The sequence below is a fragment of the Pyrgilauda ruficollis genome, unplaced genomic scaffold, assembly GCF_017590135.1.
Source record: "Pyrgilauda ruficollis isolate IOZ18807 unplaced genomic scaffold, ASM1759013v1 scaffold3, whole genome shotgun sequence".
Lineage (NCBI taxonomy): Eukaryota > Metazoa > Chordata > Aves > Passeriformes > Passeridae > Pyrgilauda > Pyrgilauda ruficollis.
In genome coordinates this window covers 16,862,444-16,879,755 of record NW_024524377.1, presented here as the reverse complement: position 1 = coordinate 16,879,755, position 17,312 = coordinate 16,862,444, and the positions used below count along the sequence as shown (strand labels likewise).

Genomic DNA, 17,312 nt, shown 5'->3' with positions numbered 1-17,312 from the left:
GTCCTTCCGAAAGATATGCATGCACTTGAAGCTCGTATTTTTGTAACATTTTATTTAGGTGAAGTTAGAAATCTTTGGATTTAGGATCCAATGCCTATCTGGCTTTGTAACACTGTCTTCAGTGCAGCCAGCTAGCACTAGCTGGAGAATTTTTTCTTTTTTTTTTTTTAAGATATTGTTTACAGAGATTTGGATAATCCTGAGCTGCTCTTGAGTGCATGATCGTATTTTATAAATTTTTAAAACATAAAAAATGGAAGCTATTCTATCTTGGCTTCAGGAGATACAAGGCTGAATGTTCCTAAGATTCTAAATATTAATTGTAATTAATACAAATTATATGTATTTGCATGTGTTTTATCAGGTAGGAGGTATTGCAATAAAATTGACTTAAAGATTGTGGAAGTGAATTGTGTGACTAAAATAAAAAAACTGTTTGTAACTGGTAGAATAAAAAATTTTATTAATAATGAGGCTTTAAAAATGGAAAGACTTCCTATTGTAGTGCCTGTAGTTAGAGTTCATTTAACTATGAAGGTTAATTCTTTTCTTTACAAAAAGTGTTCTCTACTAAATGTACCTTATGCTTACTTTTAAGTTCTGTTTTTAATTTCATACACACTTTCATCTCCAGTTAAATTTATTACAAGTGTATAAACAATCCTTGATGCCATTTTAATTGTATAAAGAAAATGAGACCCACAGAAAACTGATTTGCATTTAACAGTGGCAGATTGGCCTAATTGTTTACTTCTCTAAATTCCCTTGCTAGATAGTGTACTCCCCCTGTGAAGTGAATTTCTGTTATTACACAGTGGATCATGCATGATCAGGCACAGTGGGAGTGAAAATGTCATCACAATGTTAGAAGGTGGAGGAAGCAGAAACTTAAGCTTGTAGCTGTAGGACATGGAATGTGCAAATGTTTGGTGTGATCTTCCACCATATGAATGATGTGGAGAGTTACTTATGGGCAGCATCTTCTTGCTTGCCTCTTTGCTCTACAGTACTCACCTAGTCAGTGTACTAAGAAATGTCTGCTACTTAATACCTGTTCATTTCCTTTTTATAATCTTGTTTAAACAGCTCTGCCAGGTGTAAAATATTTATCTCATGCTCATATCCTATTGATTACATCTTGTGATCATATATCAGTCTTGAACAAAGGCCCTTAATGATTTGGTCCAATTTAGTTAAGGATCTGTGACTGTGCAAAGTTGGGGAGCCAGTTAAGTAAACATACAAAGCTGAAAGCAGATTGGAGTCAAGACTAATGGTAGCAATATTCTTAAAACAGACCAATTAATAATGTAACTTAGGTGTTTTGATAGAAAAAGTGTTTATTAAGTTCCTGTATTCTCCTCTTATTTCAATGAGTAAATTGTTTCCTTCCTGATATTTCTGTTACAGCTTCCTTTTCTGGACACTCAAGCTCTGTTCATCCAGTTAAAGTGTTTATTGCTGTTACATGACAAATCTTGATCATGTTTTCTAAGAGAGTAGTTTGAAGATCAGCTCTTTTTGTGTCACTCTCATATTTTAACTTTTTTTGTTGTTGTTTTTCTGCTAGTGAGCTGTAAAATATCACCTAGAGTCTGTGTTAGTGCCAGCCCAAAAAAGGGAGAGAAGCACATGCATAAAACCAGTTAGAGGGGACAGTGAGCTCAGCGTTCTGCTAAAAACTGATGCTGATAGTGACCCTGGCTATAGCAGAAAGATGATATAAATCATGCCAGCCATCAACTTATCCTTGGCTGTCTGATTCTCCCATCTTCCTTGCACTTGCATTTGTGTGATTGTTAACTATTTATGGAATAGACTAAACTGAGAATTAGTAAATTGGGTTTTTTCCTGTAATTTGGTTTTCATGCAGATTATCCCCCTGAATCAGTTCACATAGTCACAAAGTATCAGTGACTGTGAAAGAAAGGAAGTAGGATTTATGGCAGCCCAACTGCCCTCTGAAACAACAGCTAGAGAGGGATTAAATGATTCAAGTGGTAATTTACAGGCACATATATGTGTAGAATTAAGTAGAAGATTCAGCAAAAGCCTTGATGTCAAGTTGAATGCAATTTTCTGTAAATCACATTTTTTGTCCTTGTTTTACAGTTGCTGCTAACTTACAGAAGATAGTAGATGATCCAAAGGCCTTGAAAACATTGACTTTTAAGTTGGTAAGTAAAAGCATCTATGGAAGAAACAAATTATCACAATATTCACACAGAATCTGGGTTCTATCTCAGTTGCAGATACTTTGTTGAATAAATGTGCTGACAACTAAAGTGACTGAAATTTCCATGTATTAGAGAAAAAGCTTAAACCCTGTTTTGAAAGGACAGTGACATAACTGCATGGTGAAGGAGGTTCAGTCACATGAGTTCTGAGGCAGCCTGAGGTTTAGGGGAGAAGCTGCAGTAAGAAAACCCCTGGGAAGAATTGCAGAAACAAGTAAAGCAGAGAAAACGGTAATAGCTAGGTTAACACTGCTTCAGCCCCACTCCCTTAGCTCTACCTGGCTGAAGTGTCCTCTGCTGATGGACATATTGTTCCAATCCCATTTTTTCAAACACCTGCCCCCATTTTTCTTGCATGCAGGTCACCTTCTCCACTGCTTGCTTCTCCTTAGTTCTTCTTTTCAGCCTTCTTTCAGTTGACCATCCACACCTACATGTTGGTCTTTCTCCCACTGTATTTTATTGTTTTCTCCTTCTCTACCTCTTTCTATCTTCTGTATGTATGTCATCATACCCTGGGTTGGGGCTTGGGACTCCTTTCTGTGCTGCATTTTGTACACTGGACCATGGGTCCTTAATTTTGGTCAATATTGATCATAGCATGATAAATTTAATTTAATATTAATAAATTTAAATTGCAAAAAATGGAGCCAGAATTTATGTGCTTTATGTGTTTTTATTTATTGTTAAAATGAAGTTGAAAAATGTATATACCTGAAGCTGTTGAATTATTAGTTACGTAAATACCAATTAGCTTTCAGCACCTTTTGCTGAGAGTGACTCTCACATGAGAGACTAGACTGAATGTGTTAGATAAGCAGGTCTCCAGAATCACAGCTTTGTTTATAAAGGCAGCTGCTGTAGAGAGCCATTTTTGGACCTATTTGATGATGATGTATTAATTCAAAGCTCTTCATCCCATGTCATTCTTTATACAGATCTGAGGAGTTTTAGCTGATTCATTTGAACTAATTTTTCCTCTACAGTCCAGTGAAACCCCCTGAACTTCCACCTTCCTTGTGAGAAGGGGTTGGGGTAGGAGAATAAAGACACGTAACTCAAATTCATTTCTTTCTCTGGCCTTTGCTATAAATATAGCTTAAAAGCTAGTGCTTTTCTTTTTGCAGGTAATCTGTGCTCTTGCTGTCTAAACATCTGACTTGGCTTTATTGTGTAGTAAATGGCATCTCACCAAGAGCATTTAGGTAACAGATACTCCAGAGGCTCTGAGAAGCCTGGGTTTCTCATTCCCACACTTAAAATAGAGGCTTGTGATTCCAAAATGTAATATCCCATAGTATCCAGATTATGTAAGCTGAAAACAAATCCACTTGAAAATTTAGGTTGGGATATTTTTTCTATTTTTTGGTGATTCAGTTGGATTTATTGCTGAGGTTTAGTCAATGTCACCTAGAATTTCAGATTCCAATGAGTGAATGCTGCTATCATCCTGCTCCTTACCATACTCAGAATTAGTAGACAATCCAAAATCAATGTCTTTGTCCCTGCTGTAGGTAAGTTCCACTGGATAGGTCAGAATTCTGGAAGTTAATTTTTTACCTTCGTTTCCTCCTCATACTTTTGACCTGGGTTTCCTGCACTAGTTCCTATTTTCATGGGGAAGTCCATAACAAGAAGTATCCTAATTTATTTTTCTCCTTGGATTAATTTAATGTATATTCTGCTTCTGCCTATTTCTGTATTGTATAGTGAAGCTGCTAAGTGAATTGTTGCCAATGAGAACTCTCATTTTTTGTATGCACTACTGGGTCTTTGTTACCTCTTAGCAAGATCTCACTGAATTTGAGCACTTATATACAACTTGATTAAAACACATTTTGTTGGGAAATATTTAATAGGGATTAAAGGTCTAAATGTAGCTTATATCCATTCAGAAAATTCAATTCAAAATACTTCTTAGTCTAGGATTAGTTGCTAGTATTTCTGGACAAGGAGTCTGGTTAGTATCTCACTGCTTACAGGTTGCTGTTGCTGGTAAATAATATTTCTATTCAAACAGCAAGCTGTTAATCTTTGGGGTGAAAAAGGAACAGTTTATGTCTTAACTATTTTTTTATTTTTTTTATCTAATTATTACAGAAATAGTAAAGAAAATTTTTAAGGTGAAGTGTCTTGATGTCAGGGGTTGGATTCCTTCCCTTGCATATTTTATAAACAATATATCTTTGCTCTTAAAATTATGTAATTCTGCAGAACATATATAGTGTTAAATATCTCCTAGTTGTCTTGGCTAACACAGAATGAAAACTTCCCTGTAGGATCCAGCTGTCCACACTTTGGGAAGGAGGCTGTTTTAACGCACAAATAATCCTGGAAACACTCAAGGAAACACAAAATCATTACACGGCATAATTTGCATTTTGTGTAAGGACTTTGCTGATGAAAAAGCGTGGAAAGAAACCCAGTAATGAAAGAGTGTGTTCAGTCTCTACCAAGTACTTTTATGTTGCAGTTTGTGTATAGTATTTGTATTTATGCTAGGCACAAAATAGAAGTTAATAGATTCCAGGTGCATTAAATAGACGTAAGATAATATTTATTGATAAGGAAGCATTTAAATATCTATATGCATCTAGACATGTTACTTAGCATGGCTTTGAGGAGATTGATCGCTAGCTAGAGTATAGAACAGTGTTAGTAGTAGTAGCACTTTTTAGCATTACATTTTAAGTGCAAAATTCAAACTCCATTTATTTGGTAAATTCCCAATCCAAGCACCATTCAGATATCTGAATAGTAACCAGGAGTGATGATATCAGACCTTTAACTTGCTGCTTCTGTGGAATAAGAGATGTGAAATACTGTCTGAAGAGAGAACTTCTGTCCTCTGTGTCTGCTCAAAGTAAATTTGAAGGAGTAGCCTGATGTAATAATTCCACAAGTGTCAACAGAGTTTTATTTCTGGTCATGCAAATTCAATGGAATGTGTCAGTGCACCTTGTGTGCACAATCTGAGAGCTCTTAACCTTACAGCACATGTTCATGAACCAGTTCTATTAAAGGAGTCAACTGCTACTAATGCAAAAAAGGATCAAAAGAATTTTTATAGGGTGGACCAATTGTTGTGTTGGAGGTATTTTGTGATATGCAAAAGAATCTGAAGGCATCCTGTTATAAGTAAGTTAGCATTGCACATTTTAATCCAATTCTATTAATGTTTTGACTTATCTACCATACAGATAAAAATGTATAAACCCCTTTATTTAAAATGTCACTTTTGTCCTACAGAAGCAACTTTTGTTTTTAAAAATCGAAACATAGAAATATTCTGCCTCCAGCATATTTTTTTTTAAAACAGACCTAAATTAATTGTTTAGTCCTGAGCAAAGTGGTGTTATATTCTTACTGTTATATATGAAAAATGAACTGATCACCTGTGCTAATTTGTTTTGTGACAGGCTTTACTGAAGAATCTAAACGGTACAATTTTAAGTACTGGATTGTACTGTCAGGAGGGAACTGTCCTTTTGCAAATATTAGTATTTACTCCTTTACTGAAGACTGCTTCAGTTTCTTGTTTAAAAATTCATCTGTTTGGTGAACTAACTTGCTGGCTGAACTCATGAGGCATTTGCTGTGTACAGCACAGTGGTAAAAAGTGGATTCTATACATGTATATGGGATGCTCTTCATGAGTGAAATCTGTTTACTCCAATGAAAAAGCAAATTTGGCTCCAGTCTGGAAAGTTCGGATTAAAGATTTGGGGTATTTCAGTGTCCATTTTCCGGTATTTTTTTCCCATAATTTTTAGTGCTGACTATAAGAGTTTGCTAAAATTAGGGATGCAATTGTTTGATGCTGACTGAGGCCACTTGAAGCAGTCTGAAAGCGTTCCTTCAATCAAGCTGTTTGCTGACTGGGTGATATGGGGAATTTTTTATCTTGGCTGTCAAATGCTCCTTTGTAGCATGATATACTAAACATTTCTGTTTGTACTTGCAGGCCTCTGGCTGTGATGGCACTGAGATTCCTGATGAAGTGAAACTGATTGGTTTTGCTCAGTTAAGTGTCAGCTGATGTCTGTCCCTTGACCCCAAGCCGAATTGTGAGATTGTGAAAAAGCCAGCTTAGATGCAAAGGAAAATTAATGCACCACACACTGAGTTCTGCTTCATTATCTAGCAATTCACAAAGTCAGAACAAGCAAAGCCCACAGCTACACCGCTGCTGTTAAGGTTCAAAATGCTCCTAAATGTCTCTTAGCAGTTGATTTGGATTCTCCCAAAGTGAAAAGCCTGTGGAAATGCTCTCAGGTGGCTTTATTTATTGGTTAAAAAAAGGAACTTTCTATCAAGCTTACTTCTTTCATTGACTTTGAGTGATACTATTTTACCTGTACTTGTGGTTGATAATACTGCCTCTGTTCTGTTACATTTAGAAATTAACATACATATAAAAGTTTAGTAATGTTAGCCAAACTTGAATTCTAGTTTAAAAAATTACTGTGAATTTTATTTTTCATATATTTATGCATTACACACACTAGTAATAAGAAAATTATTTGACTTGATTATGTGCTATTTGCAGTTAATCTCCCACTATTTAAAAAAGTTTCAGGTATGTCTGAAGTATTTGGTAACTTCTAGGGGTTTTTTGAAATAATTTGATCTGGCATTAGGAAGCTTTTGTTGGTTGTGTGTCACAGTCCACAAACTGATCCTCAAGGGAGTGGGAGGTGCCTTGCAGATATTAATGTTTTAAGAATGTGCCTGAGGCTGCTTATATAAATAATCTCCATTTTCTAGAGGTACCATACATATGGTACAATAAATATAAATATATATAGTTATCTGAGCGAGGAGGGGATATACAGTAGCAGAGGTGTTAGAGTATTTTGACTATGCTTTATTGGGGAGTCTGTGAGCTAGAGCTACTGTGAACTGTTAAGGTAGAACGCTTACTGTGTCCATCTCTGATCTGACTTACCCTAAATGATAGAAACCAGTTTTATACAAGTGAATAAAAACTTGAAGAATGGAACTGAAGCTTTATTTGAAGTTCTGCTAAATACCAAGGTGGAGTGAAAATAATAGGGCTTTGTGCAATGATCAAGTAAAACTCTGTTACAAAGAAAACACTTCGACCCAAGTAGTCCTCTGCTTAACCTGTGACATAGATGTTATGGAGCTAGGGAACCTTAGAAAGACTTCCACATTTGGAGACATGTTTCTCAGAGGTTACACTTTAAACTACTTCCTAGTTAATCCTAGATAAGTGGCAGCTCTTTAATGTACTGAAAATGGCAAATATATATTGTTAAGAGAAGTTATTTATAATGCCTTGTCATAATCGTTGAGGTGTTCTAGAACTATTTGCATTCGACTCAATGTAATCCCATCCCATCCTACTGTTTACATGATGATTACTCCAAGATGACTGCAAAGATTAAAAAAAATAAAATTGAAATAAAGATGTATTGCACAAACTGATTTGTGTTTTGAGTTTCCATGCTCTGAGTGGATTACAGAGCTGTTATTACAAAAGGCTGCTGCCCTTACTTAGTTTGGGAGAGGCAGCGGAGGAGGTGGAGGTGGAGGAGAGGGTTGCTTTGGCTCCTTGCTCTCCAAGGCTTTGCCGAAGCCATTTTTAAGGCTCCCAAGGGGTTATTTCAAGAAATCAATGTTTTTCCTGGGGCAGGCCCTGCGCTGCTGGTTCGTGTGGGCGGAGAGCGGGAGGGCCCGGGCTGGGCTCGGCGGCCCAGCTGAGGCGCCTTGGGGCCGGCCAGAACTCTCGGGGCTGCTGGTGCCCGCAGAGCTGCAGGTGGGCGAGCCCCGGGGCTGGGCTGCCTCTCGGCAGCCGGCGGGCAGCGGGGGGCGTGAGCCTTTCTCCGGGCCCCGTGCTAGCTGTGGCCGGCGGTGCCGGGCAGGGCTGGCCCGGCTGTGAGGGCTCAGGGCGCTGCTCGTCCGGCTGCGGGGCAGGCTGCGGTTCGCAGCTGGCTGTTCACCTTTGTGCCCGAGTGTAACAAAAGGTACCTGAAACGTGCACATACCAGCGACATAGGTGATAACTTGCAGCATTGCCATGGGGAGGAGCTAAATTCTGAACGTCGCTATGGGATTATTTTTATGTATTTTAATGTACGTTTCTCTAAGCACTGCACCGTTATTGACTAATCCACCTGCACCACTGCTACAGTACTTTCTCAGATGAAGTGAACATTCAGGGAAGCTTCTTGTTTTCACTGTTCTGGCAAAAGAAGTGGAGTATATATAGAATTTATAGCTAGATGAAAATCATGTTCCACTCGCTATATACCTCCCCAGAAGGTGGGAAAAAGTGTTGGGATATGAGTAGCAACTGTCAGAAGTGCTCATCTGCTGTGCTGGTTGGGGCTGCAGGAGGTATCTAAATAAAGAATCTAACGCTTTAATTGAGGCAGTCAGCAGTATTGTACCGAGATAAAGTCGTAACAGTTGTTGCTCACTTGTGGTCTGATGCAGAAACATGGTGATGCTTCTGTGGTTCAGTGAGGCAGCAAATTCATGTTGCACTGTTGTCACGGCTGTGTTGGGTTTTAAAACTTTTTTATTGTTTTTACTGCTAAGATATTGTGTATAAACACAATGTGAGCAAAATGCATTTCTGAAAAGGTAGAAAGAAAGGGTAATTAAAGCTTTAGTGTGTTAAAATGACATTTGTAAGTAGTTTATACTTCTAGTATATACAAAAGGTAAAAAGAAGGTGAAAATATATGGTACATTGCAGTAGAAAGCAGTGAGCAAGCTATGGTGAGTAGAAGTAAATGGCAAACGTCATAGCAATTTGCTTTATTATTATTATATACACATCCTCTGTTGAATAATAAGGGGGAAAACTGGCAGCTATTTATTTGTTCACGTTTACATAAAAAGCGTTAGGAAGCTGGGTGAAGTTCTTATGTATGTGACATTACTTGCCCCAGAATAGTTGTGGCGCTGGCTACAGCACCTGTCTTGTTTGAAAGAAAAGGTCTCTAATTAATGAGGTGAAGTTGGAACAGGGGAGCTGCCATGTAGCTGTCTCTAAGGCCAGGAAAATAGAGCTTAATTAGATGGTGCTAAAAATATAATCATCTGTATGGTGATTATATGCCAGTGCCTGCAGCTGGGCACTTGCAGGCTCTGTGGGCTGATTAATGTCAGTGTCCATGGAGCCAGCCATGCCAGTGTGCTGTGCTTTAGCTTGCTGAAAGTAGCTCTGTGGACTGAGATGAAAGTCAGTCAAAATACAGTTCTGCATTTATTAGTTTCAAAGTGTTAGGATGAATATAAACATAGAATTTAGCTTAGTACAAAACCAGATCTGGAGACTGGTTTTGCATGTGTAAAGGAGTGGGAGAGAAGGGACATTTCCAGCCTTTTATCTTGTGGGACTCCAGCGTGGGCTTTAGGCCAGGAAAGCTGTTTCCCATGCTGGCAACATATGCTTTTTGTGCCAAGAGAACAGGAGCACAGCATCTCTTCCTTCTGACAAGTGCTGACCTCAAATCTTCCCACCAACATGTACAGAGTTGTGCATTCAAACTGCAATTCAGCTAGCTCGTTTGATAAGTACTCTTGTTTTCTAAAATATTACCTTATTTACTATCACAATTTTCTCTATTGCCCTAGAACACCCTTTGTGCGTGGGAGTGGAAGGAGGAGTAGGGAAGTAAGTCAGGAAATATAACTGAATTTTCTTTCTCCCATGTTCTCTCCTGAGACAAAGATGTCTGCCTTTTTACATAGCTTGGTCCATTGTCACTTCTCCGATTTTGGGGCTTCCAGATCAATCCTATGAAATTTGATTGTGAAGCATCTCTGTTCAGAATGTTTTTAAACACTGTTATTTCTCTGGGAGGGAATGCTGTGTGCAGCTTGTAAATGGTGTGCCTCCCCCTCATGCTTTTCTTTAATCAGAGATCTGTTTTCCTTTTCACCACCTACCTCTGCATAATGATGTTGAATGGTGAGATTTGCCTGTGCCTGAAATCAATTAGCTCTGATGAGGACTCTGACACAGACCTAAAACATTGCTAATTGAGTGCATTGAAAATGCTGATTTCTGTTTAGCAGGGAGCAGAGGATGTTGCCACCCGTTCCCACCTTACCCTCCCACATTTTACCAAAGCAGAAAAAAAAAAAAAAAAAAGCCAAAAGAGAAACCTTGTTGATAACAAATAGCAGTTAGTCTATTTTTTCTCTGAATCAATTGTGATAGAACTTTATTCAGTCACTTGCTGTGGGTTTCTCTGCTGCATCAAGTGGGCAGCCTTTCCACTCCCTTGCAGTGTACTCATGCATGTGCCTGTGCAAAGAATGCTAATTATTTTAAAATGAGAAGTTGGAAAAGGATCAGGAACCTACATCTTTGAGTTCCCTGTGCATGAGCTCTGCTAATGAACAGCCAGGTTTACTCAAACCACAAAAAACTCCAGCAGAGCCTGGTTTCCTTGCATTTTATTGCACAGTGGCCCAGCTGATGAAATAATCCAGGCATATTAGTTGAGCATTGTGACATTTTAGTTATTCATTTTCCCTCAATGACTAAGAGTAACATTGCAATGCACATAAAAATGTGGTTTTATATCTACTTTATGATTGTTAGATTGATGCTCATCAAGCTGCTTTCACAGTTGTGTTCATCTGAGATGTTGAATCAAACTCAGTAGTTGTGAAGTTGTCTGCTGCTAATAACATTGAGAATATGGGCAATGGTGGCTCAGTGAGCAATTACAGAGACATGGAAGAGTATGTGGTAAGAAGGAGAAATATCATGTTCTCTGCATAAATCAATAAGGAGGCAATCTTGTCCTTTTTGGGATATGCATAATTTTCAAGCATGAATTTGAAAGGCTGTGCTTATTTATTGTCTCAGTAGGGCATAGAAAATCACTTATGCAAGTGGCTGTGTTTATGTAAAGGAATAGCTATACAAAATAGAATTGGAGTAGATGGAAAATACATGCCTTTACTCAATCTTTCCCCATAGGTACACTTCTAAAAATTAATAAAAAACCAGCAATGTTTCAAATAGGGAAATTTATTTATTTATTTATTCTTATGGAAAGAGACCAAATTGTTACTTGGTTCTTTTTCATCTATGTAATCATTCAGACTCATTAAGGAAAGATGCTGCTCATGAGTTGGAGTGCTGGGGTTCTTTAGATTTACTTTGAGTAAAAAGGCTTTTTGAGTTGTGCCATTTTTACTCTGTAGACCCCATCAATCTAGCTTTCTTTCCTTTGAGGAAAATTGTGTTATGATATCTCAAAATGTATAGGAATGTGTGGTTATTTGGTAATACAATTGTCTTTTCACATAAAAAGCAGTGTGTGTAGCTGTCATTAACTGGCAATTATAAATAATGAAGCAGAAGAACCAGAGAGTGTCTAGAGGGTTTGAGTAGATGGGCTTTGTGCTACTCTTGTCCTATGAAAATAAATCAGTAGGCAAAAAGATTTAACCTCACAGGCAGTAAAACCGCTGTGTTCTGGAAGACAGGCTGTGTAGCATTAAATTGCTGCTTTAAGGGAGAAGCCTGCATTTCTACCTGCATCTCTGTTTTTCAAAGCGTGGAATTGGTTTTACAAAGCATTCTGGTATTGGGAGGGGGGAAAACCCACCAAACTGCTTGCCCCCCAAACCACACCTGTACTCTGCCTGTGGGGGTTTATAATGTAGAGGGCAAGGAAGGCTTTTGAAGACTGTTACCTTAACCTCTGGTATTTGTATTAAGGTTGCTGAAAGTGCTGAGTATCTTTTGCCAGGGCTCTGCATTGTGCTACTCTGTTATTGACCAAGAAAGAACAAAGTATAAAATCAAATAGTCGGCAAACACAAGTGTTTTCGGAAGAAGGGAGGCGTGGGTGTCGGTGCTTCCTCTTCTGCCAGGCCTCCCCGGGGTCAGTCCGCCGCTGCCCGCTGCTCCCTGCGGCGCTGGCCGAGCGAGGCGGCTCCGAGCCGCGGTGCTCACTGCTCCCCAGCGAGAGCTGAGCTGGGGGCTTTGCCTCTGAACCGCCTGAGCAAGAAGTTAGCAGTGCTCCATTCGGATGTAAAAAGCACCTTCCTAGAGGTAAATTTACTATGCCTTTTTTTGCAGGACTTTGTACTTAGGCAAAGAAATTGATTTTACATTTTTCCAAGTTGCTTCTGTTGGAGAGATCTTATCACATATGCTGAAAGCTGCAGCTTTCTGATGGTGCAAGATGGGTAATTTGTGAAATTAAATAAAATTCCTAACCCCTTTTTTGGGCTCTGTGGAAAGCTTTTTGTGAAGTGTTTACAGTGAGGAAAAGTGCAATAGTTGTCTGGTTGAGGTTGTTAAACCTGAACCTATTCCCATCATCTCATAGGATCAGCTAGGAATCCTGTTGTATTCAGGATCTCTTTCTCTCTATCTTTCTTCTCTCTCCTTGTTGGATCACCTCTGATTAAAACAAAGCACTGGAGCGTTTACTCTATATTATGAAAAATAGGAAGAAGGTGGAGAAATCTGCCTTGAATTACAACAGAGGATCCAGAGGGAAGAACCATTATTGAAATCTCTGCCCCATGAATTACTAATACTTCACAACAGCTTCAGTGGGACTAAAATTTCACTCCCAGTCTGTGTCGATTATGAGCTCCTCAGTTTACTCCTGGGGCTATAAAATGGAAAAGGGTCCAATCCTGATTAAAGAGTAGGTGTGATTTGAATGGGAGGTGATTACTAAAATCTCTCTGAAGTCTTCTACCCTCCTTGTGCTGCAAGCTTTTCTTATTTATAATAGCATAGCAGAGCTATCCAAGCAGAAAATTACACCAGAGAGAAAGAGTTTTGTGATTATCTCTGATTAGGTTCAGTGCTAACCTTGTAAATTTGCCTGTCAGGTGGGGCACTGCCAAATCACCCATAAACCTGATGTTCTACAAAAGATGGAAAGGTGAGGAAACTCCTGCACTTCTGTATTCCTCGATACTTTTTTGTTTTTTCTCCAAAAGGATGAATCTAGACTCTTGGATAAGAGCTACTGAGCTACAATTTAGTTATGTTAATTACTTATTAATTACTTATTTAGAAGTGTTTTGTGTTCATGGAATTCTGTGTATTTATGTGTATGGATTTATATTTGTTATATCAAACATGTAATTTTGGCCTAAACGCAATGATCTGAGTTTATTGGAATAGATGTTAGGGTTGTGGGAAGAAGACAGAATGTGTACTACTCCTCTTGAAAATGCTGCTTTTCATCATGGTGTGGGTCCTGATATGAATAAAACTGCAGTTTTACAAATATGTACTTTCAGAACTGTTCAGATAAATCTGTTGCCAATTGTCTGATGTATTCCAGGCAGCTGAAAATCCCACAGATTATGATGTCTCACCCATTGTGAATTATTGCTTAAAGCAAATACACATCCTGGCATTACAGCAAACTGAGAATAAACGTGCAAATTAGAATCAGTGGTGTACGTGAAATTTCAGAACATGTTTATTTTTCTAGAGCTTTGTTATCTGACATAGGATTTTTGGCATCTGCAGTGTGTTGCTTCCATGAAAATTTCTGCAGTTCCCAAGTTTTTTGTCTAGTCCTTGTACATAAGGCTCCTTTGCTCCTCCTTCTGTCCAGGGCGTCTTCACCTCTGGGTGGTGATGATGTGATGTTCTCTTGTCTTCCTGTCATGGAATGGTTTGGGTTGCAAGGGACCTTTAAAGGGTCATCTGCTCCAAACCCCTGCAAGGAGCAGTAACACACAATCATATACTAACCTGGGTTGGAAGGGGCCTTTAAAGGTCTTCTAGTCCAACACTCAGTCTTTGATTAGATCAGGTTTTCTTGCTCTCCAGCAATAGCACAACTAGTAAAAGTAATATCTGGGAAAGGGCAGTGCTGTTTGCTCAAATGTCTCCTTATGAGCTCTCACCCATCCTCATGGTACTTGCTGAGGAAAAAGTGAATTTTTCTCATTTTATTTCTGTATTTCATGTCCATGTTGCCAGTCAGCCATATGCATATAAGTACAATTTTGCAGATAGATTTTTTTTCTGGTTTTTCTTTTAAAAGTTTGCATTACATTAAACATTTTTTTTTCATTTAAACAAAATGCAGCTTTACAGAAATTGTGATGCATTAAAAAATAGCAAATTGTTAGGTGCTATTGAAATGAAAGGCATAGAAAAGAAAATAATGAAATTATTGCTGGAAAGGGCAAATATGGCCAGGTGGTAGTATTAACATTGACAATTCATATGATTTTTAGTTTACTTACAGATATGTCTGTCCCAGCATTCAAATAAAATGTTATGCACTCCTTTGAAGTGGTGTATCTCTGGTGTTTAGCAGAAGATAAAAGTGTAAGCTTGTTTTCAATGACATTTCGTGTGCAGCAATTTCACAACCATGAAAAAAATTCAAAAGCATTTAATTTTAAATGGTCAGGAAATAGGTGATTTGTCACAAATTAGGTAACTTTTTCTGCTAAAGGTTCATTCTCCTTACCCTCCTTAGTTCATAGAAATCCTAAAATGTAATATTTTGGGCCACCATGATCTTTTCTCTACATTAAAATGTGCTCTTCCCCAGTGTAAAATTTGTGCCAAAGTGTAACCAAAGATCCTGCAAGGTTTTTGCCTGCTTATGCTGGAAAGCTTTCCTAATATTGCTACTACAGAGTTTGATAACCATTACTGCCCCACAGATTTTGTTTGCCTGTCTGATACAGGTGTAGTTTGCTATGGTACTTTATAGGCTAGACATTTTTCTACTTGTTGACTTTTAGGGGATTTTGGGTATTCCTGGAGTTCAAGACAAGAAGCAACATCTGGAGCTTAAACCTTAAATTGCCTGGAGTAGAGGCCTAGATATTTCGAAAGCTGTTACATGGACTTTCTTCCCTGTGTCTCATGTTTCAGTAAATGGCTTTGTCCTGAAGAAGGACAGCCTTAATCATCGCACACTAGATAAACTGCACACAACCACTGGGGTGTTTTTTGGGAAAGTAAGGGTCACCTATTTACATTTACTTAGTCTGATCATTCTTCTGGGCATGTGGCTGGGTATATTGTCTTCACCTGTCTCTACGATACAATTATACATCAATATCTATCATGTTAGGCACGTTGTCTTTTGTGAATGGTGGGCTTTTTTGGTCTTGTTTATGAATTGATAAAACAAACAGCCGGTAACTGTTGTGTCAAATACTGACTTGCAAGGCACAGTTTATTTTCCTATAGATATTACTTGTTCTAAGTCCCTTTTAATGGAATCTGTGAACCATTGTGCAATTTATGGCGCCAATTAACACAAGCCAATACGTTTGCAAGTAATTAAATCAGTTTAAAATTGTTGCATAACTCACCCATCTGTTTGAAGTGACAGCTAAATTGCAGTATAATACAATTTTAAAAGTATACTTCCATAACCTCTACTTCTGTGACAGCACCTGCACTGTTTGCATGTATATTCCCCTATTAAAAAATGTAATTTTAATTACATGCTGTATATATTCTTTATTCTAGCCCATTACTTTTATCCCCATGTGTAGAAATGCTGAATCCAAGAAACAAGGCAGTAAATAATACTGCCTTTTAATGAGCAATTAAAGCAGCCTATCATCAACCTTGGCATCAGCTGTGCTACTAATTCAAAGTACAGCTATGCTTGGAATAAAGCGGTGCTGGGGAAGTACAGGCAGGCTCGTCCTTGCAGGTACCACTCTCCGGGGCAGCAGTTCTTCATCGCATAACCCATCCTGCCAAAGTGATGGCAAACGTCATACAGGGCTGGGTGCACCTTGCACAGTTTGTCCTTGTGAAAAACGCCCATCACTTGTTTGTAAGATTTTAAAAGTTTAATAGTAATAAAATTATTATAAAAGTAGTAATATAACTAGAGTAATGCAAATTTGGACAATTTGGATTAAGACAATATGAGACAATAAAACAAAGAGTTATGGATGTCCGGGTACCTTTTTCTGGGCAAAATAAGGCCAAAAAAGGACACACGTTAACAGAGGATTAACCCTTAAAAACAACAGCCTATTGCATATTCTTACGTCTCATACATGACTCATAAGTTCCATTCAAACAAAGGATTCTGCCTCATCATCATCAACTTCTTCCTCTTAATCCTAACGGCGCCTTCATGGCTGAGCAAGGTGGGAAGAAGTTCGTTTCTCCTGATAAAAGAGTAATAAATTCTCTTTCTCTGAAAGATTTAGGTGTCCTGTGGCTATCTAGTGCGAGTACCTCATTCCTTTCTTTAAAAAATATCTTACATAGCATAATTTCTATTTTAACATTATGTTATAACCTAAAACTATATTTAACACACTACTTAAGAAAATTAATACAGCATAACTTTCTAACATAACACATACAATATTTTAATATTTGCAAAAAGCTAATCATAAAATACGCATTTTTCACACTCCTGAATGATCTGAGCCTTTTTGTGGCCTTTGTGAGGGGAAATGGTGTTCTGTATAAAACTAATTAACCGCAGACTTTAAAGAGTACGGGTATGCAGGCAGCTCTGGGGAATTCCTGGCGCGGCTCGCTGGGTTGAGGCTGCAGATGCAGCTCGGGGGGCACATGAGGCCGTGAGCCGCCAGCTCCGTGTGCCAAAGGGCGCCGGTGCCGCGGGGACGGGCACAGGGACACGGCAGGAGCCGGGGCACCCCGCGCTGGGGCTGGGCGGGGATCAAAGCCCGGGGTTCCTTTGCTGGGAGCGCTCCGCGGAGGCTGTTCCTGTGTCAGCCCGGGCCCAGCGGGCAGCCGCGGCCTCGGCAGCGCCTGCCGGAGCCCCGGGCATGGGCGCGCTGGGGACACCCCTGTCCCACACCTGCCGTGTCCGTAGCTGCTGCAGCCTTGCAGGCTTGGCGTCTGTTCCCGAGGCTAGCGGAAGTTCGTTTTCTGCTGCAAATGTGATATTAGTAAGATAAGCTGTCCTGTCTGGTGACACAAATCCGATAGTGCCGTTTTTGATAGCTCAAAGACCGCGACAGAGAGAAGTACTGCTGTGCTCAGCCTTCATGCAAATACGCTGGTAGCAGATTCAATGCCAGATGTCTGACTGTGAGCGAGACATGAGGGCAGCGGAGGCAACACAGGGA

The 17,312-nt window shown here is 39.0% G+C and overlaps 1 protein-coding gene across 1 annotated transcript in view; it reads left to right on the top strand.

The window, feature by feature from the left end:
- STK39 (serine/threonine kinase 39) overlaps positions 1–6,543 on the top strand; it is a 79,671-nt gene extending 73,128 nt beyond the window's left edge. Inside the window, exons 16-17 of the mRNA XM_041473175.1 lie at positions 2,113–2,177; positions 6,202–6,543. Of these exons, the coding sequence (XP_041329109.1) occupies positions 2,113–2,177; positions 6,202–6,276 (140 nt within the window). The 3' untranslated portion in view covers positions 6,277–6,543. The remainder of the gene's footprint in view (positions 1–2,112; positions 2,178–6,201) is intronic.
- The last annotated feature ends 10,769 nt before the right edge of the window (positions 6,544–17,312 follow it).